General features: G+C 41.5%; 1 protein-coding gene across 2 annotated transcripts in view; it reads left to right on the top strand.

The window, feature by feature from the left end:
- Nucleotides 1–23,729, top strand: part of LOC23687941 (protein ovo) — a 90,508-nt gene extending 66,779 nt beyond the window's left edge. The window contains exons 2-5 of one of the 2 annotated variants that reach the window (XM_021839073.1): nucleotides 10,834–12,827; nucleotides 21,778–22,245; nucleotides 22,631–22,767; nucleotides 22,845–23,729. In XM_021839073.1, coding sequence (XP_021694765.1) covers nucleotides 10,834–12,827; nucleotides 21,778–22,245; nucleotides 22,631–22,767; nucleotides 22,845–22,881 — 2,636 coding nt within the window. In that variant the 3' untranslated portion in view covers nucleotides 22,882–23,729. Of the gene's footprint in view, nucleotides 1–10,833; nucleotides 12,828–21,777; nucleotides 22,246–22,630 lie in introns of both variants that reach the window. The other variant, XM_021839071.1, reaches the window with a different exon arrangement.
- Nucleotides 23,730–24,829: the final 1,100 nt, after the last annotated feature.

Here is a 24,829-nt window from a genome sequence, read left to right as displayed (position 1 = left end):
GAAGTAAATTGACTTCCGTTCCAAAATTCGATATAAGCTGACGCACGGACGGATGGATGACAGTCCATTACTTTCGTGGCCATCCAGAGCCATTTTGATGAGCGTTTAGCTCTCAAAATTTGACTTCTGAGAAATTAACAAGATTTTTTGAATTTGCAAAAAAAAATTGTCGAGGAGTTTCAACGGATATTCTTTCAGAGATTGTGCCTAGAGTCCTTCGGGAAATCTTCCAAGAGATCTCTAGCAAGAATTTTTCAAGAAATTTTCTAGGAAATTCTTTATCAGTTTTTTTCTGGGAGCTATAGCTCACAAAAACAGACCTTTAGGAAATCTATATAAATAAAAATGGAATGGTGTTTGTATGTCACGAAATGGCTTACGAACGGGTCAACGGATTTGAATGATTCTTTCTCAGTTTTGTTCGTCAGGGGTTCCGACGTGTTTGTGTGTATAAAAATCCCAGGATATTCACCGGGAAAGTTGAAAAAATGAGCTTGAACGAAACTGTCATTTTATATGGGACGTTTCATGGCGTTTTTCAACAGCCTACTTGATGGCAAGACGAAGTTTGCCGGGACCACTAGTTATAAATAAAATTGAATTGCCCAAAACTTTGTCAAGGAGTTCCAACAGGAATTCTTCCTAAAATTCTATCAATAATTCATCCGGGAATTCGAACAATCTTCAATTCATCATAAGTTTTTTGAAATTCTACCAAGAGTCCTTCTGCGAATTCGAGCAATATTATAGGAAATTCGTCATAATTGTTTTTCAAGGCCCTTTAGCTCGCAAAAATTAACTTCTAAAAAAATATTAAAAAAAAATGAATTCCCCCAAACCTTTCTCAAGGAGTTCCAACTGTTCAGGAGTTCTTCCTGAAATTCTACTAAGAGTGCTTCGGGAAATCTTCCAGAGGATCTCTAACAAGAATCTTTCGAGCAATCTTCTAGGAAATTCTTCATAAGTTTTTCTAAGGAGCTTTATGCTCACAAAAAACAGACTTCTAAGAAAGTATGAAAAAATTTAAATTTTCCTAAAAGTTTCTCGTGGATTTCCAACAGGTATTCTTCCTGAAATTCTACCTAGAGTCGTTCGGAAAATCTTCCAGGGGATCTCTAGCAAGAATCCTTCGAGCAATCTTCTAGGAAGTTTTTCCAACGAGCTTAATGCTCGCAAAAAAACAGACTTCTAAGAAATTGTCAAAAAAAAAATGAATTTCCCCAAAACTTTCTCAAGTTCCAAAAGGTATGTTTCCTTAAATTCTACCTAGATTCCTTCGGGAAATCTTCCAGGGGATTTCTAGCAAAAATCGTCGAGCAATCTTACAGGAAATTCTTTATTTATTTATTTTTTCAAGGAGCTTTATGCTCATAAAAACAGACTTCTAAGAAATTATCAAACAAAAAATTTAATTGCCCCAAAACTTTCCTAAGGAGTTCAAACAGGTATTCTTCCCAATAGTCTACTTAGAGTTCTTCGGGGAATTTGAGCATTTTTCTTGCAAATTCTTTATCAGTTTTTTCCAAGGATCTTTATGCTCACACAACTACCTTCTAAGAAATTATCAAAAAATTTTGAATTTTCCTAAAACTTTCTTAACGAGTTCCAACAGGTCCCCTTCCTGAAAGCCTACCAAGATTCCTTCGGGGAACTCGATCAACCTTCTAGGAAATTCATCATAAGTTTTTTCAAGGAGCTTTAGCTCTTTTAGAAAAGAATCAAAAAAATTGAAATTTTCTCAAAACATTTTCAAGGAGTACCAACAGGAATTCTTCCTGTAATTCTACCAAGAGTCGGGGGGAAATCTTCCACGGGATCTCTGACAAAAATCCCCGAGCCGATATTCTAGGAAATTCTTCATAATTTTTACAAAGAGCTTTATGCTCACAAAAACTGACTTCTAAGAAAGTATCAAAAAATTTGGAATTTTCTCTGAGACGATTCTGAAGAAAATCCTGAGACGATTCTGAAGAGAATCCTAAGAGTATTCTGAAGAGAATCCTGAGACGATTCTGAAGAGAATCCTGAGACGATTCTGAAGAGAATCCTGAGACGATTCTGAAGAGAATCCTGAGAGGATTCTGAAGGGAATCCTGAGACGGTTCTGAAGCGAATCCTGAGACGATTCTGAAGCGAATCCTGAGACGATTCTGAAATGAATCTTGAGAGGATTCTGAAGCAAATCCTTAGACGATTTTGAAATGAATCTTGAGAGGATTCTGAAGAGAATCCTGAGAGTATTCTGAAGAGAATCCTGAGACGATTCTGAAGAGAATCCTGAGACGATTCTGAAGAGAATCCTGAGACGATTCTGAAGAGAATCCTGAGACGATTCTGAAGAAAATCCTGAGACGATTCTGAAGAGAATCCTGATAGTATTCTGAAGAGAATCCTGAGACGATTCTGAAGAGAATCCTGAGACGATTCTGAAGCGAATCCTGAGACGATTCTGAAATGAATCTTGAGAGGATTCTGAAGCAAATCCTGAGACGATTTTGAAATGAATCTTGAGAGGATTCTGAAGAGAATCCTGAGAGTATTCTGAAGAGAATCCTGAGACGATTCTGAAGAGAATCCTGAGACGATTCTGAAGAGAATCCTAAGAGTATTCTGAAGAGAATCCTGAGACGATTCTGAAGAGAATCCTGAGACGATTCTGAAGAGAATCCTGAGACGATTCTGAAGAGAATCCTAAGAGTATTCTGAAGAGAATCCTGAGACGATTCTGAAGAGAATCCTGAGACGATTCTGAAGAGAATCCTGAGACGATTCTGAAGAGAATCCTGAGACGATTCTGAAGAAAATCCTGAGACGATTCTGAAGAGAATCCTGATAGTATTCTGAAGAGAATCCTGAGACGATTCTGAAGAGAATCCTGAGACGATTCTGAAGAGAATCCTGAGAGGATTCTGAAGCGAATCCTGAGACGATTCTGAAATGAATCTTGAGAGGATTCTGAAGCAAATCCTGAGACGATTTTGAAATGAATTTTGAGAGGATTCTGAAGAGAATCCTGAGAGTATTCTGAAGAGAATCCTGAGACGATTCTGAAGAGAATCCTGAGACGATTCTGAAGAGAATCCTAAGAGTATTCTGAAGAGAATCCTGAGACGATTCTGAAGAGAATCCTGAGACGATTCTGAAGAGAATCCTGAGACGATTCTGAAGAGAATCCTAAGAGTATTCTGAAGAGAATCCTGAGACGATTCTGAAGAGAATCCTGAGACGATTCTGAAGAGAATTCTGAGACGATTCTGAAGAGAATCCTGAGACGATTCTGAAGAGAATCCTGAGAGGATTCTGAAGAGAATCCTGAGACGATTCTGAAGAAAATCCTGAGACGATTCTGAAGAGAATCCTGAGACGATTCTGAAGCGAATCCTGAGACGATTCTGAAATGAATCTTGAGAGGATTCTGAAGCAAATCCTTAGACGATTTTGAAATGAATCTTGAGAGGATTCTGAAGAGAATCCTGAGAGGATTCTGAAGCGAATCCTGAGACGATTCTGAAATGAATCTTGAGAGGATTCTGAAGCAAATCCTGAGACGATTTTGAAATGAATCTTGAGAGTATTCTGAAGAGAATCCTGAGACGATTCTGAAGAGAATCCTGAGACGATTCTGAAGAGAATCCTGAGACGATTCTGAAGAGAATCCTAAGAGTATTCTGAAGAGAATCCTGAGACGATTCTGAAGAGAATCCTGAGACGATTCTGAAGAGAATCCTGAGACGATTCTGAAGAGAATCCTGAGACGATTCTGAAGAAAATCCTGAGACGATTCTGAAGAGAATCCTGATAGTATTCTGAAGAGAATCCTGAGACGATTCTGAAGAGAATCCTGAGACGATTCTGAAGAGAATCCTGAGAGGATTCTGAAGCGAATCCTGAGACGATTCTGAAATGAATCTTGAGAGGATTCTGAAGCAAATCCTGAGACGATTTTGAAATGAATTTTGAGAGGATTCTGAAGAGAATCCTGAGAGTATTCTGAAGAGAATACTGAGACGATTCTGAAGAGAATCCTGAGACGATTCTGAAGAGAATCCTAAGAGTATTCTGAAGAGAATCCTGAGACGATTCTGAAGAGAATCCTGAGACGATTCTGAAGAGAATCCTGAGACGATTCTGAAGAGAATCCTAAGAGTATTCTGAAGAGAATCCTGAGACGATTCTGAAGAGAATCCTGAGACGATTCTGAAGAGAATTCTGAGACGATTCTGAAGAGAATCCTGAGACGATTCTGAAGAGAATCCTGAGAGGATTCTGAAGAGAATCCTGAGACGATTCTGAAGAAAATCCTGAGACGATTCTGAAGAGAATCCTGAGACGATTCTGAAGAGAATTCTGAGACGATTCTGAAGAGAATCCTGAGACGATTCTGAAGAGAATTCTGAGACGATTCTGAAGAGAATTCTGAGATGATTCTGAAGAGAATCCTGAGACGATTCTGAAGAGAATCCTGAAAGGATTCTGAAGGGAATCCTGAGACGGTTCTGAAGCGAATCCTGAGACGATTCTGAAATGAATCTTGAGAGGATTCTGAAGCAAATCCTGAGACGATTCTGAAGAGAATCCTGAGACGATTCTGAAGAGAATCCTGAGACAATTCTGAAGAGAATCCTGAGACGATTCTGAAGCAAATCCTGAGACGATTCTGAAGCGAATCCTGAGACGATTCTGAAATGAATCTTGAGAGGATTCTGAAGCAAATCCTGAGACGATTCTGAAGAGAATCCTGAGACGATTCTGAAGAGAATCCTGAGACAATTCTGAAGAGAATCCTGAGACGATTCTGAAGCAAATCCTGAGACGATTCTGAAGTGAATCCTGAGACGATTCTGAAATGAATCTTGAGAGGATTCTGAAGCAAATCCTTAGACGATTTTGAAATGAATCTTGAGAGGATTCTGAAGAGAATCCTGAGAGTATTCTGAAGAGAATCCTGAGACGATTCTGAAGAGAATCCTGAGACGATTCTGAAGAGAATCCTGAGACGATTCTGAAGAGAATCCTGAGACGATTCTGAAGAAAATCCTGAGACGATTCTGAAGAGAATCCTGATAGTATTCTGAAGAGAATCCTGAGACGATTCTGAAGAAAATCCTGAGACGATTCTGAAGAGAATCCTGAGAGGATTCTGAAGCGAATCCTGAGACGATTCTGAAATGAATCTTGAGAGGATTCTGAAGCAAATCCTGAGACGATTTTGAAATGAATCTTGAGAGGATTCTGAAGAGAATCCTGAGAGTATTCTGAAGAGAATCCTGAGACGATTCTGAAGAGAATTCTGAGACGATTCTGAAGAGAATCCTGAGACGATTCTGAAGAGAATCCTGAGAGGATTCTGAAGAGAATCCTGAGACGATTCTGAAGAAAATCCTGAGACGATTCTGAAGAGAATCCTGAGACGATTCTGAAGAGAATTCTGAGACGATTCTGAAGAGAATCCTGAGACGATTCTGAAGAGAATCCTGAGAGGATTCTGAAGAGAATCCTGAGACGATTCTGAAGAAAATCCTGAGACGATTCTGAAGAGAATCCTGAGACGATTCTGAAGAGAATTCTGAGACGATTCTGAAGAGAATCCTGAGACGATTCTGAAGAGAATCCTGAGACGATTCTGAAGAGAATTCTGAGACGATTCTGAAGAGAATCCTGAGACGATTCTGAAGAGAATCCTGAGAGGATTCTGAAGAGAATCCTGAGACGATTCTGAAGAAAATCCTGAGACGATTCTGAAGAGAATCCTGAGACGATTCTGAAGAGAATTCTGAGACGATTCTGAAGAGAATCCTGAGACGATTCTGAAGAGAATTCTGAGACGATTCTGAAGAGAATTCTGAGACGATTCTGAAGAGAATCCTGAGACGATTCTGAAGAGAATCCTGAAAGGATTCTGAAGGGAATCCTGAGACGGTTCTGAAGCGAATCCTGAGACGATTCTGAAATGAATCTTGAGAGGATTCTGAAGCAAATCCTGAGACGATTCTGAAGAGAATCCTGAGACGATTCTGAAGAGAATCCTGAGACAATTCTGAAGAGAATCCTGAGACGATTCTGAAGCAAATCCTGAGACGATTCTGAAGCGAATCCTGAGACGATTCTGAAATGAATCTTGAGAGGATTCTGAAGCAAATCCTGAGACGATTCTGAAGAGAATCCTGAGACGATTCTGAAGAGAATCCTGAGACAATTCTGAAGAGAATCCTGAGACGATTCTGAAGCAAATCCTGAGACGATTCTGAAGCGAATCCTGAGACGATTCTGAAATGAATCTTGAGAGGATTCTGAAGCAAATCCTGAGACGATTCTGAAGAGAATCCTGAGACGATTCTGAAGAGAATCCTGAGACAATTCTGAAGAGAATCCTGAGACGATTCTGAAGAAAATCCTGAGACGATTCTGAAGAGAATCCTGAGACGATTCTGAAAAGAATTCTGAGACGATTCTGAAGAGAATCCTGAGACGATTCTGAAGAAAATCCTGAGACGATTCTGAAGAGAATCCTGAGACGATTCTGAAGAGAATTCTGAGACGATTCTGAAGAGAATTCTGAGACGATTCTGAAGAGAATCCTGAGACGATTCTGAAGAGAATCCTGAAAGGATTCTGAAGGGAATCCTGAGACGGTTCTGAAGCGAATCCTGAGACGATTCTGAAATGAATCTTGAGAGGATTCTGAAGCAAATCCTGAGACGATTCTGAAGAGAATCCTGAGACGATTCTGAAGAGAATCCTGAGACAATTCTGAAGAGAATCCTGAGACGATTCTGAAGCAAATCCTGAGACGATTCTGAAGCGAATCCTGAGACGATTCTGAAATGAATCTTGAGAGGATTCTGAAGCAAATCCTGAGACGATTCTGAAGAGAATCCTGAGACAATTCTGAAGAGAATCCTGAGACGATTCTGAAGCAAATCCTGAGACGATTCTGAAGCGAATCCTGAGACGATTCTGAAATGAATCTTGAGAGGATTCTGAAGCAAATCCTGAGACGATTCTGAAGAGAATCCTGAGACGATTCTGAAGAGAATCCTGAGACGATTCTGAAGCAAATCCTGAGACGATTCTGAAGCGAATCCTGAGACGATTCTGAAATGAATCTTGAGAGGATTCTGAAGCAAATCCTGAGACGATTCTGAAGAGAATCCTGAGACAATTCTGAAGAGAATCCTGAGACGATTCTGAAGCAAATCCTGAGACGATTCTGAAGCGAATCCTGAGACGATTCTGAAATGAATCTTGAGAGGATTCTGAAGCAAATCCTGAGACGATTCTGAAGAGAATCCTGAGACGATTCTGAAGAGAATCCTGAGACGATTCTGAAGCAAATCCTGAGACGATTCTGAAGAGAATCCTGATAGTATTCTGAAGAGAATCCTGAGACGATTCTGAAGAAAATCCTGAGACGATTCTGAAGAGAATCCTGAGAGGATTCTGAAGCGAATCCTGAGACGATTCTGAAATGAATCTTGAGAGGATTCTGAAGCAAATCCTGAGACGATTTTGAAATGAATCTTGAGAGGATTCTGAAGAGAATCCTGAGAGTATTCTGAAGAGAATCCTGAGACGATTCTGAAGAGAATTCTGAGACGATTCTGAAGAGAATCCTGAGACGATTCTGAAGAGAATCCTGAGAGGATTCTGAAGAGAATCCTGAGACGATTCTGAAGAAAATCCTGAGACGATTCTGAAGAGAATCCTGAGACGATTCTGAAGAGAATTCTGAGACGATTCTGAAGAGAATCCTGAGACGATTCTGAAGAGAATCCTGAGAGGATTCTGAAGAGAATCCTGAGACGATTCTGAAGAAAATCCTGAGACGATTCTGAAGAGAATCCTGAGACGATTCTGAAGAGAATTCTGAGACGATTCTGAAGAGAATCCTGAGACGATTCTGAAGAGAATCCTGAGACGATTCTGAAGAGAATTCTGAGACGATTCTGAAGAGAATCCTGAGACGATTCTGAAGAGAATCCTGAGAGGATTCTGAAGAGAATCCTGAGACGATTCTGAAGAAAATCCTGAGACGATTCTGAAGAGAATCCTGAGACGATTCTGAAGAGAATTCTGAGACGATTCTGAAGAGAATCCTGAGACGATTCTGAAGAGAATTCTGAGACGATTCTGAAGAGAATTCTGAGACGATTCTGAAGAGAATCCTGAGACGATTCTGAAGAGAATCCTGAAAGGATTCTGAAGGGAATCCTGAGACGGTTCTGAAGCGAATCCTGAGACGATTCTGAAATGAATCTTGAGAGGATTCTGAAGCAAATCCTGAGACGATTCTGAAGAGAATCCTGAGACGATTCTGAAGAGAATCCTGAGACAATTCTGAAGAGAATCCTGAGACGATTCTGAAGCAAATCCTGAGACGATTCTGAAGCGAATCCTGAGACGATTCTGAAATGAATCTTGAGAGGATTCTGAAGCAAATCCTGAGACGATTCTGAAGAGAATCCTGAGACGATTCTGAAGAGAATCCTGAGACAATTCTGAAGAGAATCCTGAGACGATTCTGAAGCAAATCCTGAGACGATTCTGAAGCGAATCCTGAGACGATTCTGAAATGAATCTTGAGAGGATTCTGAAGCAAATCCTGAGACGATTCTGAAGAGAATCCTGAGACGATTCTGAAGAGAATCCTGAGACAATTCTGAAGAGAATCCTGAGACGATTCTGAAGAAAATCCTGAGACGATTCTGAAGAGAATCCTGAGACGATTCTGAAAAGAATTCTGAGACGATTCTGAAGAGAATCCTGAGACGATTCTGAAGAAAATCCTGAGACGATTCTGAAGAGAATCCTGAGACGATTCTGAAGAGAATTCTGAGACGATTCTGAAGAGAATTCTGAGACGATTCTGAAGAGAATCCTGAGACGATTCTGAAGAGAATCCTGAAAGGATTCTGAAGGGAATCCTGAGACGGTTCTGAAGCGAATCCTGAGACGATTCTGAAATGAATCTTGAGAGGATTCTGAAGCAAATCCTGAGACGATTCTGAAGAGAATCCTGAGACGATTCTGAAGAGAATCCTGAGACAATTCTGAAGAGAATCCTGAGACGATTCTGAAGCAAATCCTGAGACGATTCTGAAGCGAATCCTGAGACGATTCTGAAATGAATCTTGAGAGGATTCTGAAGCAAATCCTGAGACGATTCTGAAAAGAATCCTGAGATGATTCTGAAGAGAATCCTGAGATGATTCTGAAGAGAATCCTGAGACGATTCTGAAGAGAATTCTGAGACGATTCTGAAGAGAATCCTGAGACGATTATGTAGAGAGTTCTGAGACGATTCTGAAGAGAATCCTGAGAAGATTCCGGAAAGAACCCTGAGAAGATTCTGAAGAAAATCCTGAGAGGATTCTGAAGAGAATCCTGAGACGATTGTGAAAAGAATCCTGAGACGATTCTGAAGAGAATCCTGAGAGGATTCTGAAGGGAATCCTGAGACGGTTCTGAAGACAATTTGATTGCAAAAATGAACTTAGAAATACTACGTTGTACGCCAAGAGGTAGGCAATTTCCTATGAAATAAGAACGTTTTACGGGAACAAGAAATTTTGTAATCAAAAAACAGATTCTAATGCCGAATGAGTTCGAAAGCAAGCCAAGCATTTTTTTTAATATTCTGATTCGTTTGAGCCAGAATCCAATGAATCACCCCTCGGAAAATGTTACCACGGGACCGGCTGTCATTATGTTTTTTGAAATGTCATTGATTCTACAGGTTGAAACTTTCATCCCTCATTCGTAATGTCAAAATCAAGATTTCGAGTAAAGTCTAACAGTTGCGATCAATTCAAACCCCATTAGCGATCCTAGTAGGCCATGAAAATATCCCCCGTGCACATTCTAAACCAGTTCAGCCGTTGCCCTACAAATCAAAAACGCGGTTGTAAACGCCTCCTTCGATTCGATTGCGCGCCTCATGTGACACATGGCGCTCATTGCCGCGAACTTGTTTCCTCCATCGGCGAGTAACATTCTTGCTTGCATCCATCCGAACCGCCCCGAACCGGAACGGAACGGAACTCGCGCTTACCGCTTGCCGTATTACAACTGAAGCTGCGGTCAGTTTCGGAACGGGAGAAAAATATACACCAACTGGGGCTGCAAAGCACACTTTGCAAATTAACGTTTAGCGGTTCGCAATGACTCGCGTACTCACACATGTACATTCGCTAGTCGCCGAGCGGGTTGAGTAACTGACGCAACGGGCTGCGATACGAAATGCGGCCGCTCAACACTTCGCAACCGCAATGGCAAGGTGAGCTGCTTTGCACTCCCGCCTCTTTGAATCCCCTCCTTACCTCTCACTAAATTCAGCTCAGCCTATCGCTTCGCGACGCTTCTCGTGCGTGGTATTTCAATGTTATGGTCTCTCGCCCCTATTTGGCCAACAATCAATCCAAGAAGGCGAACCTTGGAGGCTCGATCGAATCTCGAAAACCACCGAGACAAAAATGTTCGCTCAGGATTAGCTCTAATTGACTCAAAACGCAGTAGGCGCGAATCCAGATCACACCGCGCGCCAACTTTGATCGGTATCTCGTCCGAATGTTTAATGCCCCTGACTTGCTTCCACGCTCTCAGGCAGCGAACAATTCTGAGAAAAACTGACCTGACTTCTAGCAGCCCGGCCATCACGCAAACGCTCTTCTTTCTCACATATGATTTCGGCCGAACAATGGCTCATCATCGAAGCGTTGCCCTCGGACCGGTTACCCAGCGCCAGAACTTTCTCACGCTCATGACTTCCAATTAGCGGCCGTTCCAAATCCCGACACTTATCTAACCTTAAACTTTCTTCTTCCCCCATTTCAGATCGCGACATCTTCAGCGAGGAGAACCGCCTGAGTCCGCCATGCCGCGAGACGTCCTCCTCGCCCTCATCGTCCATCTTCAGTTCGGTCGTCCAAGCGGCCCAGAACCTGTCAGTCAACCAGAGAAGCAGTCCCGGCTCACCGCCGGCGGTGCCCCTGTTTCTCCAGCGCAGCTTCGCCAAAGAACCTTCGGAACCCGCACCCATCCCGGCCCCGACGCCGGGGCGTCGCTTCTTCTCGTCCATCACCGGCGGCGACATCCCCTACGGCGGAAGCCGCCCAGGACACGTGCTGACACAGGCCGAGCGCAAAGTCTACCCCCCAAGCCGGCCCCTCACTCCTCAGCAGCAACAACCCCCGGTGGAGAAGAAGGATCCCCACAGCAATCAGTCACAGCCGGCGGCCCGCGAGGAACGCAATGTCATCACGGAGGAACGTCCGGTGGTCTCGGTGGAACCACGATCACCACCCCCAAAAGACCGCGTCCCGACGCCACCCCCAGCGCCAGGACCCGTCGTGCGCTGCTCCGTCATCCAGCGAGCCCCACAAGCCCCTCTGTCCCCACGGAGACCCACAGTGTCCAGCCCGGACAGCAGCCCCAAGGCAGTGGATCTGAAGGTGCGCCCCACAGAGCTGGAACCCGAGCAGGAACAGCCCATCGATTACCACATACCAAAACGCTGCGAAGATGGCAAGGAGAACAAGAAGGAGGACGAAGAGCGGGAGAAGAAGATGCGCGAGGCCCGACGGGAGGCCATCCTGAGGAGACATCTCCTCTCAATGCGCTACCGATACGGTAAGCTGAATGGAATCATGCAGGCTGCGGCCGGACACGGTCGCTCCTCAAGCGGCGGAGGACAAGCCGGAGGCGGTCACAGCGGACACAGCGGTGGCGGAAGTATCAACTTCTCTTCCGGATCCGGAAGCCTTGGAGGAGCTAGCGGAGGCAGTGGCGGTGCAATCGGTGGAGGTGGAGGAGCCGGAGGTGGCATGGGAGGAGGACGCGACGGACGGTCCAACTATGGCCCGAACAGCCCTCCAACCGGATCTCTGCCACCCTTCTACGAAAGCCTCAAAGGCGGCAACGCTGGGCTCAACGGCTACAACGCCAACGGAGGCTTCCTCAACACCAACTGGAACAACATGGACTGCGACACCACTCAGGATCTAACCAACATAGGAGCCTACACGGATGCTAACGGGAACAGCAGTACGAACCCGTCCAAACAATACTCCATGCTTCAGAACGCCTACGGCATAGCGCTCAAGGATGAAGCAGACCTCGACTACGACTCAAAGATGGACTCCTTCTCCAACCTATACGGCAACTACGACGTCAACGATTCCATGATGGCCGAAATGAACGGCGTCGGTGTCGACCCGCTGCACCTCACCGCGACACTCACCTTCTCCTCGCCGGGAGACAGCGCCCTGCTGGACAGTTTCACCGACGCCGTCGACCTGAGCCACTTCCTGAATCGTCTCCCCTCGGACGAGCAGTCCAGTAGCTGCAACGATCTGGAACTAACCTCCACCCCATCGCTCACCCCCGATTCCGTGTCCACCTCCCTCCAACAGGTCGACCACCACGACGGCCTCGACCAATACCCGGAACACCTGCTCCTCTCCCGAAGCTACAACGCCACCTTCAACAACACCCCCAAATATATGCAACCACCGCACCCACACCAAGAGAATCCCCCCAGCTACCAATCCTCCCACCAGTTCCACTCCCTCAGCAACTTCGACCTCGACTCCCACAGTAACCTGTCCCTTCCCTCCCCCAACAGCCACTCCCTCCAATCCCCCTCCTCATCCTCCTCTCCACCATCTTCCTCCTCATCATCTGCCACCGCAGCAGCAGCAGCCGCCGCCGCCGCCGCATCCCTAGCCGCCGCCGGCCTCCCGGGCCATGGCCCCCACGTAGTGGCTCTTGGTGCCCCATCACCGGTCACCGCACCGCCCCCGGGCGTCGTCGCCTCAACCATCCAAAACGTAAGTCGAACCACCGCCTCTTTCTATCACCACCACCACATTTCCTCCTCCGCCGCGTCAGCGTCATCGTCGCCGCCGCCGCCACCCCTCTCGTCGTCTGCACCGGCTTCACCGTGCTCTACCCTGGCCTCACCGCCTCTGTCCGCCATTCCCCTGTCGCCGATTGTGGCCGACGTCAAATTGAACGTTTTACAGCAAAGGGTAAGCAGCGCCTGACACTCGCCTATCCAAATTCTCCAAGAACCGCCTATCTCTGTACGTATTACACGAGCACGGTGCTTCATTTACCGTCGAAGTCGACTCTCCACATGTCGATGATTTCTTCGGCCTCTTCATTTTGCCTACAATTTCTCTCTCCATATCTCGATAATCTTCATATTTCGATGTACAGACTCCCCACAGTTATGGCTCTAAGAATCATTTTTCAGATCAAAATATGATTAATAATCATGGTAACGTTCTACAAAACAAAACTACCTGCCGTGCAGTGAAGAAGATAGTTGTTTTCGAGAATACACCTCAAAACTCAAAGAAGAGGATCTTTCTTATCGATCAAATCGACTCATATTATTGATTAGAACTCTATAACAGCAATTAATTTGCGAGGTTAACGAATGGTGTGTTAGTGGAAGCATGCGTTTTGGCGTTTCCTTCGGAATCGTCTTATCTTTGATTCACAACTGCGGTACGGTTTTCAAGGTCCCACAGTTATGAACCAACGCTTCTAGGAATACGAACGGGAAAAAATGTGTTTAAACCTATTGTAGTTGATTGCGATGCTTTTGCAATTTCTCATCGTAATAGGCTGTTTTTCATCACGCCAATCTGTCATGAAACGGCCTACTTTTCTGCACTGAACTATGCAGTGCGGGAATAGTCATTACGTAACTGAAACCAGTGCTGTGTAATGATTCATTACGCAACGCTTTCTCATTACGCAACTGTTTTGAGTTGCGTAATGATTCATAACACAACAATTTTTCAGAAATTGTAAAATAATGGTGAATGCATTCCGATATAATTTATCATACCTTCAAGTGGTCTTCTACGAAATTGCAAAAAATATTGTACGTAACTCGTTGCAGAACTCGATTTTTATAGCACTCGTCGTAAGTATCCTACGAGGCTTGCCGAAATCAATTTATGGACGCAAAATGACATCTGCTTCTTTGTAGATTGAACAGTATTCATAAAAATATGTTCTTTGTCTCCATCTCTCCCTATATTGAAGATCATTCCCTATGTTGATGATCTCTTCTATATTGGGATTTGTAGAGTCGGCTGTATTATCACAAAATAAGCATCAAAACTTTATCAGTTGGTACATAAAATAATTCTACACCTCTGAACCGATTTGAAAACTATCGTTAGGCGAAATTTTCAGTTACGCCCTTCTACTTAAGACGTAATCACCAAATTCGTTGGTTTTAGTACTACAGCAAGTACTACAGCCAACTCTCCAGTACTCGATATTTAATGTATCGATATCGTGTTAGAGAACCGTACACTGAGACAAAAATCTCGCAAGATTTTAGTAAGATCTTTCTAATGAACGCTTTTTATTGTTTTTTTTTTTGTTGTTTCATAAGACACTTGTGTATTTCATACCACTAGATTGATAGATACAACGACTAGTGTATTTTTTTTTCATAACTATCAATTGTCAATGTCATAAGAAGCTTATGAACCCCGTAGCTCATCATTTTGGAAAACCACGTGAGACAAATTTTCTCAGTGCAGGCATTTCACTATCAGGAATTCAATATGGCTTCCGAAATTGACGTGTTTGCTGAATTGCCGCTGGCTAATTAATTTAAAATCAAGGGTAAATATTTCATAGTTATCATCAAATCCGCTGTAACTAACACTTTCTTTTGATCTAATTGTAAAAATTGAATCGAACAGTAGGATTACTGTAAGAAAATTGAAAGGAATTTGTATGACGGGTAAGAATCCTAAACCCCCCACCACCACCCCCGTCCATTAATTGACCGTCGCTAGCGTAAACCTGTACCAATTGAAGCGTTCTCCACAACTTTTCTCAATATTTTCGCTGCTATGATGTACTGCTTTGCGGTAAAAAATAGATTAGCCAACTCGAAAAATTCAAATTTTCATCCACTTTGTCGTAACACAGCTTGATTCTCAATAATACTTGCAGTAAAGTGCTTTAACCGAATTGCGGCGTGACAAAATGGATGAGATATTGATTTTCGCAAATTGGTTAACCTATTTTTCAACGCGGATTAGTATAATTCATTTATTGAAATTTATAATCTGAAGCTCAAACTACACAAGACAGTCTTATGAACCAAAAAACAGGAAAGTTTTTTTATGACTTTAGAAACACTTTGGTATGTTTGAAAAGTTGAATTATTTGATAACTTATAAATGCCTGGTTCTTATTTAACGTATTTTCAAGGTGAAGTCTGAGGTTTTTGCGAAAATTGAGTGTAGAGCGCATTTTTTTTTAACTTTTCGAAACAATGATTTCCATGAATATAGATGACACTACCGAAGATTCATGTTTCACATGAGTTCTGAAAATTATATTATCGTCGCAATGTTTTTTTCTAAAAATGGCATGGCTGAAAACGATCACGCTGTAAAAATGCTTATAAATAAGTAAAGCCTACTTTAGGTGTATTCCTCGGTTCAAAGTGGTTTCAATTTTAAAATAACTCAAAAAGTAAACGACTTGTAAGGTTTTGAACTTCATATTCGGCTTCAGGAATCATGATTCTAGTGAGTAACGAAATTTTCAATATTATCGAACATTGTTTAGATGAGTGGTCAATGCTCGCATATCTTAAAATGCACTTTTAAGGCGAGATCATAAGTTATGCAAGAATGTCAGCTAAATCAAAAGACATTTTTTTTACTTTCAGCAAACAAAACACAGTGTGCGTGGCAGTTTTTGTTTTTAGAAATATGAAACTTGCAACATTTATGTTCTGAAATAACTTTTTTATGAAATATTAAAAAAAACTGATCAATATTACCCTGGATTACGCTAATACAAAGTTGTTTATATTTTCAACCTATTGAAAAACGAAAGCCTGGTGGTATTAAAAGAATTTTAAAGCTTTTTTTCCGTCAGTAACACGGAATTAAAAATAGAACTTCGGAAAAATTAAAAACCAAAATTCTTTAGGGGCCAATTTCTTCACCTTCGCTTAAGCCCATACGATATGTTTACCCATACGATTAAACCAGGTTTAAGGCCTAAGCGGTGGTGTAGAAACCACTTATAAATAATAAAAAAAACAACAATTGCCTAAAACGTGCTCGGGTCGACTACGTAATGATATTTAGAATGAATAGAAGAATCTAGGCATTAGAGGGTCAATTGCTTACTTAAGGCTCAAATATAATTTTAAAACAGAAAAATCTTAAAAGTTTGAATGATCAATGGTACATCAACGCACATTATATTCAGAGCATCATAAATGCTTACAAGCCAATTTGATTAGTATCGAACGTCTGAGACCATAATTATTTGTCAAATGTTTGCTCTTGTTTATTGGCTTTCTGTTGGTTGTTGGCAAGACTTCAATTGTTGTTACAGTAATCATAGAGTTTTACGCAAACAGATGTAGTTTTTTGGTTTATAGCAGGGGCGACTCGTAACCTCACTTTTTACCGGTTCTATTACACTAGAAATTGATATTTTGGCTAAATTACAGGATAATGCATAAGATAAATAACCAAAGTCAACAATTTAAGCCATTCTCTACATAGTCGATGCGCATTTGTCGTGAAAATTCATGAATTCATATTCGTAGAACAGGTACACTCGAGGTTAGAGAATCGCTACTGGTTTATAGTGAAATCAAGTTTGGCTGCCGTTTTGAATTCATTATAAGTGGTGTATGGGCAGAAAAAGTAAAAATCTCCAAAAATATAGAGTACAGTGAAGCACCAAAATCCATACCGGCTCAGAATTTGTACATCACTTCTTGCAACGATTGCTTTTAGGGTAAGACGGACCACCTTCAGTTTGGCATGAAAATGGCGGTTTTCTTGAACGTTCACCAAGCACTCAACTTAAACATAAGGGTTTTGTCATTCCTAAGCATTTTGGGTGATATTTACATCAAATATTTCATAACAAATATCAACAACAAAGTTTTTGCTCATCTATATATGGAATTTAATTTAAATTTAACAGATGAGAGAGAGGAGACAATTTGCTCAGATTACGAGCTCCCAAAACTCATGGAAACCTTTCACCAACTGTCACTGGAAATCCGCACATCCGCCCTTTGACAGATCGTGAAAAATCGTTGAAATTCAAGTAAACGTAATTAAAATCTTCTAGGTGTTTGTCCCTGATTTCACATTTCAAAAGGTCTTCCCCTGCATGCTTGCTCTAATAACTCAAATTATGATATTTTGAATCAGGTGGTTCGACTAAAGAAACAGATTTGAAAGCGTTCTCCCCTAGTAATTGTTTGTAACTTTCACGTTATGTTTATTCTCCTGCCATTGAATTTGGCTAATATACCTTTCTCAAATAGAAAAAAAATACTTGAAAACGCATACTGCAATCGCGCTATTCAAGTGAGCGATGGTAAGCTGCCGTGAATCGCAAGTCAGTCCCATCTGTAAAAAGTAGGCAGTAAGAAAATGCGGTTTGAAGTTTCCAAACTCGTTTTCCATACAAAGATTCAAAAAATTCCAAAGAATTGGAACATGCTCAAATCTTAATGAAACTTTCATTAAAGATGGGGGTGGCGAATACTGGACCACTTGCACCAGTATTCGCCACGATGCCACGATTTTAATTTCTGTTCCTGAATTCGCCACCTACGTTGATTTCTTATGGAGGGTGGCGAATCAGGAACACCATGGCGAAAAATAGGTGCAAAGGAGCAAAAATTTTAAGAAAAATGATTTTTTCTATTATTTTCTGAGAAATTTTGCGGTTTCCAAGAATGTTTCCGTATCATCTTAAAGCAATTTAGTGAACACTAAACAATTGGCAACCATATATGTCGTAAAACGGTATATAATCCGGGGTGGTGAATAACTGGTACATGGCGAATACCGGTACACCTTCCCTATCTCAATAGGGCAGCTGAAAGAGCATTGGAAGATATGTTGAAAACTGAACTCCACTTAATTTTGACGAAAATACAGATGGAACTGCCTATAAACGCATACTTGTCCCATGTGAATTGGAAATCCAGCAAACATGGGACTGACATGCGTTTATGGGCAGTAAAGCCCTTTCACTATTTCAGTACCAATACGCATGAGTTTAGACCAGAAACACATGTTTCAATTTTTAAATGTTTTTCGTTGGTTTTAGTCCTTAAAACATTTTTTCCGGCTATGGTTTCAACCAGAGTTTCTTAACCCTCTAATACCCAACCCCGCCTTTAGACGGGGTACACTTTGGAATTTTGTGTATTTTTTCATAGCTCGGAAATTAAAACGATTTTATTTTTGGCTTAAACCTTGACTCATAACACGCATATAAGAAAAGTTTTTTTTTATGATTTTTGAAACTTATTTGTATTATTAAAAATTGTTTGAAAAATTGTATTCTTATATAACCTACAAATGCCTGGGATTCATTTAACGTGTATTATAAAAAATCGTACCTTTTATATTTTTCTACGATCAACTTATCACAGAAGAAGAGCCTGATGGTATTGAAATGATTTCAAATCTGTTTTTCCGTTAGTTACACGGAAAATAAAAAAATGTCCCAGAAAAAAAAATTAAAAAAATCATATTTTTTAAAGTTTAGTAAAAACTCAAATTTTTATTATTGTCAAAAATCAGTAACCAGAAGAGGCTTCAAGAAAAAATTTAAAAGGATAGGGATGTTCAAAAATAAAAATAATAAAAATCAAAAACCAAAATTCATAAATTTACGAAGAAAAATAAATCATTGCCCAAACCGTGTTTAGAATGATTTTAGATAACGAAAAATAATATTTAGATCGAAAACAAAAATTTGGGTATTAGAAGGTTAATATCAATCAAATCAGCTGACGGCTGATGCTCTAAAACTATCAATGTCACTTTGATTTGACAACCAACAGCAGTGATGCGACATCGCACTCTAGATCATAATCACTGCAGAATAAGTGATCACATGGTAATTATCCATGCTATTAATGTTTTTCAGTGACCAACACATAGTTTCTCAACGCAACAGTGATATCCATAGTCTATCGCCATCAATGCACTGGTGATCGAGTAGACAGCATGATTTTGATGTGACATAGATTGAACCGAATTGTATCGCAGTCGCAGTGTACAAATCAGCAAATTTAAAGCGTTAATAGTGACAGCGAGCTACTCTGGATTAAACTCTAATTACACTGCGGAACACGTTTTTGCCTCAAGCACCAAAATACCGCTATTTACCTAATTTTAGGGTTTCTGAACCCATTTCCGTTCTCAGAAATATCATAGCGCGTCTTAGTTTTTGAGATATTGAGTATTGACTGTTGAAAATGCAGAATTTGACTATTTCATCCTACTTGCATGTAAGTTTGGCAGCTTGTATGGCAATTTATTTGCTTAGTATACCACAGAAATCAAACTTCATATGTTAAACAATGCTTATCCACGAAGCTCAAAGATGCTTAAAGGTTATTTTTCGATGGTTTAGAAGGTGTTATATTTTTCCATAAAAGAGGGAGAAAGAATTATGTATGGAGACTGCAAGCATGTTGAAACAATCGATTTATTCATAATTAAACCGTGAACCAAATTATATCTGAAATGAAAGCTGAAATCCTATTCAGCATTCCTGGTGGATAAGATCACTAAAAAAGTATGATAATTCAATTACATTTCATGTAAACATCAATGAAACCAGTGTATTATACAACTTTGGCGACCTGTAATTCAAAATTGTGACGTTCTGGAACATTTCTGCACAACAGCATCAGATTGAGCAGCCCATAATCTACAAGAGACACATAATTTTATCCTTGAGACACGCAAAAATGTAATTTTTGTTACGCTGTGTTACGGGTGTACTTTGATTTCCGTGCCCCTTCCGAAATGTCAGATACGAACAACCCCAGTGTTAAAAAGTACAACCTTTGTGGCGTTTTTGTCGACTAAGTGAACGTCAAACATGATCAAAAGTGTCAAGGTTCAAATTTGGACCCATATTTTAAATCCAAGTTTGAATATCAAGCGTGTGCTAGAATAAGGGCGAATGTAACATGATCGATTTCGCTTCATTGGTGCTCTGTTCTGTGAATAAAGGTGACAAATTACATGTTTGTTGGCATGTTCCCACTTCAGGATGCAAGATTGCTTCGCTGACTAGCGTCCTGAAGTGAAAAACTTGCATCTTGTCATTTTTATTCACAAAAGAGAGGATCGATGAAGAGAAATTGATCATGTTACACGCTTGATATTGTCGTTATTTGAGCGGGGAAATTTACTAAAGTACTAGCAAGATAATACCACCCAACCCCGCTCTTAGACGGGTAACCCTTAAGAATTTTGTGTGTTTTTTCATAGCACGAATTTTGAAAAATTTGTTATTAAAAGAGAAGAAAAGATAGAGATGTTTAAAAAACAGAAACATAAAAAAAATCAAAACCAAAAATTTATGAATTCTGTAACAAAAATGAATGCATTGCTGGTCTTAGGTGCGTATAAAAAATATAAACCCAAATTTATGCATTTGTTTAAAACGTAAAAGCCTGAAAAAAGAGCTGCACAATTTTTTTCTAAGCTTAAAAATTATGGATAGTATCACCCAAGCTTGCTTGTAACGCGTTATGAGAAACTCTGCCTTATATTGAGATTGAATGATTAATAGATAAACTATGAGTGTTAGTTTTTTATGGCAAACATGTAGTATTAGACTTTGTAAGTAACTGCCAGGAGTTTCGGTTTTGTTTACGTAATTTTAGGTTATATGAAGCAACGCATAATGATCCATGACCATGACTCGATATCGACTGATGGAAGCATATTAGGAACAAAATTCCATGCTTCCTATGATGGTTCCTAGAAACAGCTTTCAAAAGGATTTCTATTCTACAGCTCGATCTATCCATGAGTCGATGACCTCTTCAGTATAAACTCCTGAATGCTTCACTGTATATCTGTACTCCGATTTTATCATTATTCAAAGTAAGCCTCAACTTAAAAAAAACAAGACTGAGAAAAAATGACTGACTACAGGCGCACAAACACTATTTGAATTGAACATACGCCTGTTAATGCAACATGCAACACTTGAACGTATTTGAAGATTATCACAGCATGATTAAGATTAAATATTGTTGACGTAATTAAGTGGAAATCGAATTCATGTTGAGTCCTGCGTTCATAGGCTCTCTAGTGGCGTAGCAGTAACGCGAATTGGGAATCGTGAGTTTGATTCTCACCGAGAAGACGTGACACTTTTTCGCAAATTTCACTTAATTTTGTCTGTTGGGTTTATTCTACGAGTGACGTGAGGTGAGTATTGTCGGTCTCGTATAGTGAGGAGACAATTCTCGATTGAATAACAATACTCGAGTCGAGAATTGTCACCTCGCTATACGAGACCGACAATTCTCACCTCACGCCACTCGTAGAATAAACCCATATTTAATCTAATTGCAAAGTTTATACAATGTATAGATTTTCGGTGATCAGATATGATTTTCTGTATAGAAATATAACGTTATTGTACTACAATTCGAAAACTCCTTCAAAAGGGCGTAATTAAAAATTTCGTCTACCGTTTTTTTAACCAGAGCTGTAAAAAAACTGTAAACAAACTGGCGGTAAAAGTTTTGTTTTTGATAATAACGGTAAATGAAGCATCGTGACGAGGCTACCTTTTTCTGTACAAATGATTCACTTTCGACTCGAACCCCATCTGTCGCTATACTCTCCTTCCGTACTGTCCGTACCATTTCTTCATCCGTAACAAGAAACTAATCCTCTTGAATCTTCCCTCTCCAAAAAACAGCTCGGCCTCCCGGCGGAAGTCCAGCTGGAGTTCGTGAACGGTGGCCACGGCATCAAGAACCCCCTCGCGGTCGAAAACATCCCCGGCCGGCTCCGGGACGAGGACAAACACCACTCGAAGCTGCTCCAGCAAACGGAAGTCCTGAAAGTCTCCATCGATGAAACCGGCGCCGACCAGCAGAGCAAGTTCGTCTGCCGGATATGCCAGAAGTCGTTCACGTTGCAGCGGTTGCTCAACCGGCACATGAAGTGCCACTCGGACGTCAAGCGGTACCTGTGCACGTTCTGCGGCAAGGGGTTCAATGATACGTTCGACCTGAAGCGGCACACCCGGACGCACACCGGCGTCCGGCCCTACAAGTGCAATCTGTGCGAGAAGTCGTTCACGCAGCGGTGCTCGCTGGAGTCGCACTGTTTGAAGGTGCACGGCGTGCAGCACCAGTACGCGTACAAGGAGCGGCGCACGAAGGTGAGTGTCTTGGGCTGGAGGGTTAGATAAGGTTCTCCTAGAAGCTTGAAGAGCTTCTCCTAGAAGCTTGAAAGAGCTTCTCCTAGAAGCTTGAAAAAGCTGCTCCTAGAAGCTTCAAGAAGCTGCCCCTAGAAGCTTGGTACAACTTCTCGTAGAGGCTTGAAGAGCTTCTCCTAAAAGCTCCTTCTCCTAGAAACTTGACCTGTTAACCAAAGCGATGTTGTGTCATAAACCACTTGACCCCGATAACTATGCAATAAGCATCTCCTCGTCCAGATGTAGTGGATTCAAAGATTCACAGTAGTCAAGCAAATGCAACACCAATGCCTCCGCTGTTTCCCTAATTGACCTGCATTCTAATTCCATTTCCACTTTCCATTTCCAGATGTACGTCTGCGAGGAGTGCGGCCACACGACCAACGAACCGGAGGTCCACTACCTGCACCTGAAGGAGAAGCACCCCTACTCGCCGGCCCTGCTCAAGTTCTACGACAAGCGCCACTTCAAGTTCACCAACTCACAGTTCGCCAACAATCTCCTGGGCTCGTTCCCGATGCCTGTTCAGAACTGAATTTGATCGTTTTTTTGTATTTGTGCAGTGGAACGCGCACACCTTTATACGCGCACAACCAGTAGAGAGAGAATCAAAAAGACACACGAAGGGCGGCCGGGCGGCGCTCGGCACGAAGGAGGCATTGGCGACGGCGACAAATCAACACAAAAAAGGATAAGACAATTTACACTTACTAACAATTATTTATTTGCTGCAATATTATTTTATACTACCCCTTACTAATACCGAGACGGTGACGGGGACGCGACGCGACGCGTCCCGGATCGTTGAACAGATGAAGTAGATGAAGAATCGTAGGTTAGGTTAGGTTAGGAGAGCGCGTATCAAGCAAATCCTATCTCTTAGGGAAGGAATGTGTGTGTGTAATTTGGACTGGACAGGAGACAGACAGGGGCGTACGCAGGGATAGGACGCCCATGAAATGATGAAGGCTTTTTTAGATCGTAGGACAACTGTATTATTTTAAATGATTCTCTTTTCGAAACAAGTTAGTATTTGAAGGCACGCGTGGAATGCTAAGAGAGAGAGAGAGAGAGAGGTTAGGAAAAGAGATTTTTTTCAAGGGAGAGAGAATGCCGGCTGGGACCGCTTCTCGCGTTGATTGTTTTTCGATGAGTTGCGGATTTTCGGAGAGGAAGAGAGAAAAAGTGTGGAAATACAGATAAGTGTAGTAAAATGCACGAAATTTTTCGTAGACAATTTTTTTTGTAATGAGATGTGAAAATATCAAAAAGGACGAAGAAAAAAAAAGGAAAGCAAGCTCAAACGCTCACAAAAAGTAAAAAAAAAACGACATAAGCTCACACCAACACACAAAAGAAGGAAACAACAATTCAAAAGTCTGAATAGATGTTAGAATAAGAGGAACACAGTCGAACCAGAATAGGCATGTGTGGACGGTCAATCAACCGAGGATTAAAGGCATATCACTGCAAATAGCTGACCGTTGAAGAACGTTGTTTCGAGCATAGAGAACATGAGTGTGAATGCTTCGAGTAAAAGCGTTTATGGACATCAAAGACCAGTGGTTTGACGTTGAATCGAATTGGTTGAGATTTTGTGTGGAAATACAGAAAGTTAGCACCCAACCCGAATAGAAAGATGAAGCTTTGAAAAGCTTCAATAAGCTTATCCAAGAAACTAATTGTAAGAAGCTTCTTCCACATTTTTGAAAAGCTCCTCTCACAATGTTAGAAAAGCTTCTCCTAGTAGCTTGGAAAAGCTTCTCCCAAAAGCTTGGAAAAGTTGCTGGGAAAAGCTTCTCCTAGAAGGTTGAAAAAGCTTCATCAAGAGGCTTCAAAAAGCTTCCCCTAGATGCGTGAAAACCCTTCTCCGAGAAGCTTGAAAAAGCTTCTCCCAGAAGCTTGGAAAAGTTTCTCCCAGAAGCTGGGAAAAGTTTCTCCCAGAAGCTTGGAAAAACTTCTCCTAGATGCTTCGAAAAGCTTCTCCTAAAAGTTTGGAAAAGCTTCTCCTGAAAGCTTGGAAAAGCTTCTCCTGGAAGCTTGGAAAAGTTTCTCCTAGAAGCTTGGAAAAGCTTCTCCTAGAAGCTTGGAAAAGCTTCACCAAGAGGCTTCAAAAAGCTTCTCCGAGAAGCTTGAAAAAGCTTCTCCCTGAAGCTTGGAAAAGCTTCTCCCAGAAGCTTGGAAAAGTTTCTCCCAGAAGCTTGGAAAAGTTTCTCCCAGAAGCTTGGAAAAGTTTCTCCCAGAAGCTTGGAAAAGCTTCTCCCAGAAGCTTGGAAAAGCTTCTCCTAGAATCCGGGAAGAGCTTCTCCTAAAAGCTTGGAAAAACTTCTCCTAGATGCTTCGAAAAGCTTCTCCTAAAAGTTTGGAAAAGCTTCTCCTGAAAGCTTGGAAAAGCTTCTCCTGGAAGCTTGGAAAAGCTTCTCCTAGAAGCTTGGAAAAGCTTCTCCTAGAATCCGGGAAGAGCTTCTCCTAAAAGCTTGGAAAAACTTCTCCTAGATGCTTCGAAAAGCTTCTCCTAAAAGTTTGGAAAAGCTTCTCCTGAAAGCTT

The sequence above is a fragment of the Aedes aegypti genome, chromosome 1, assembly GCF_002204515.2.
Source record: "Aedes aegypti strain LVP_AGWG chromosome 1, AaegL5.0 Primary Assembly, whole genome shotgun sequence".
NCBI lineage: Eukaryota > Metazoa > Arthropoda > Insecta > Diptera > Culicidae > Aedes > Aedes aegypti.
Note: the sequence above shows the minus strand (reverse complement) of the source record. Positions and strands in the feature narration are given on the sequence as shown.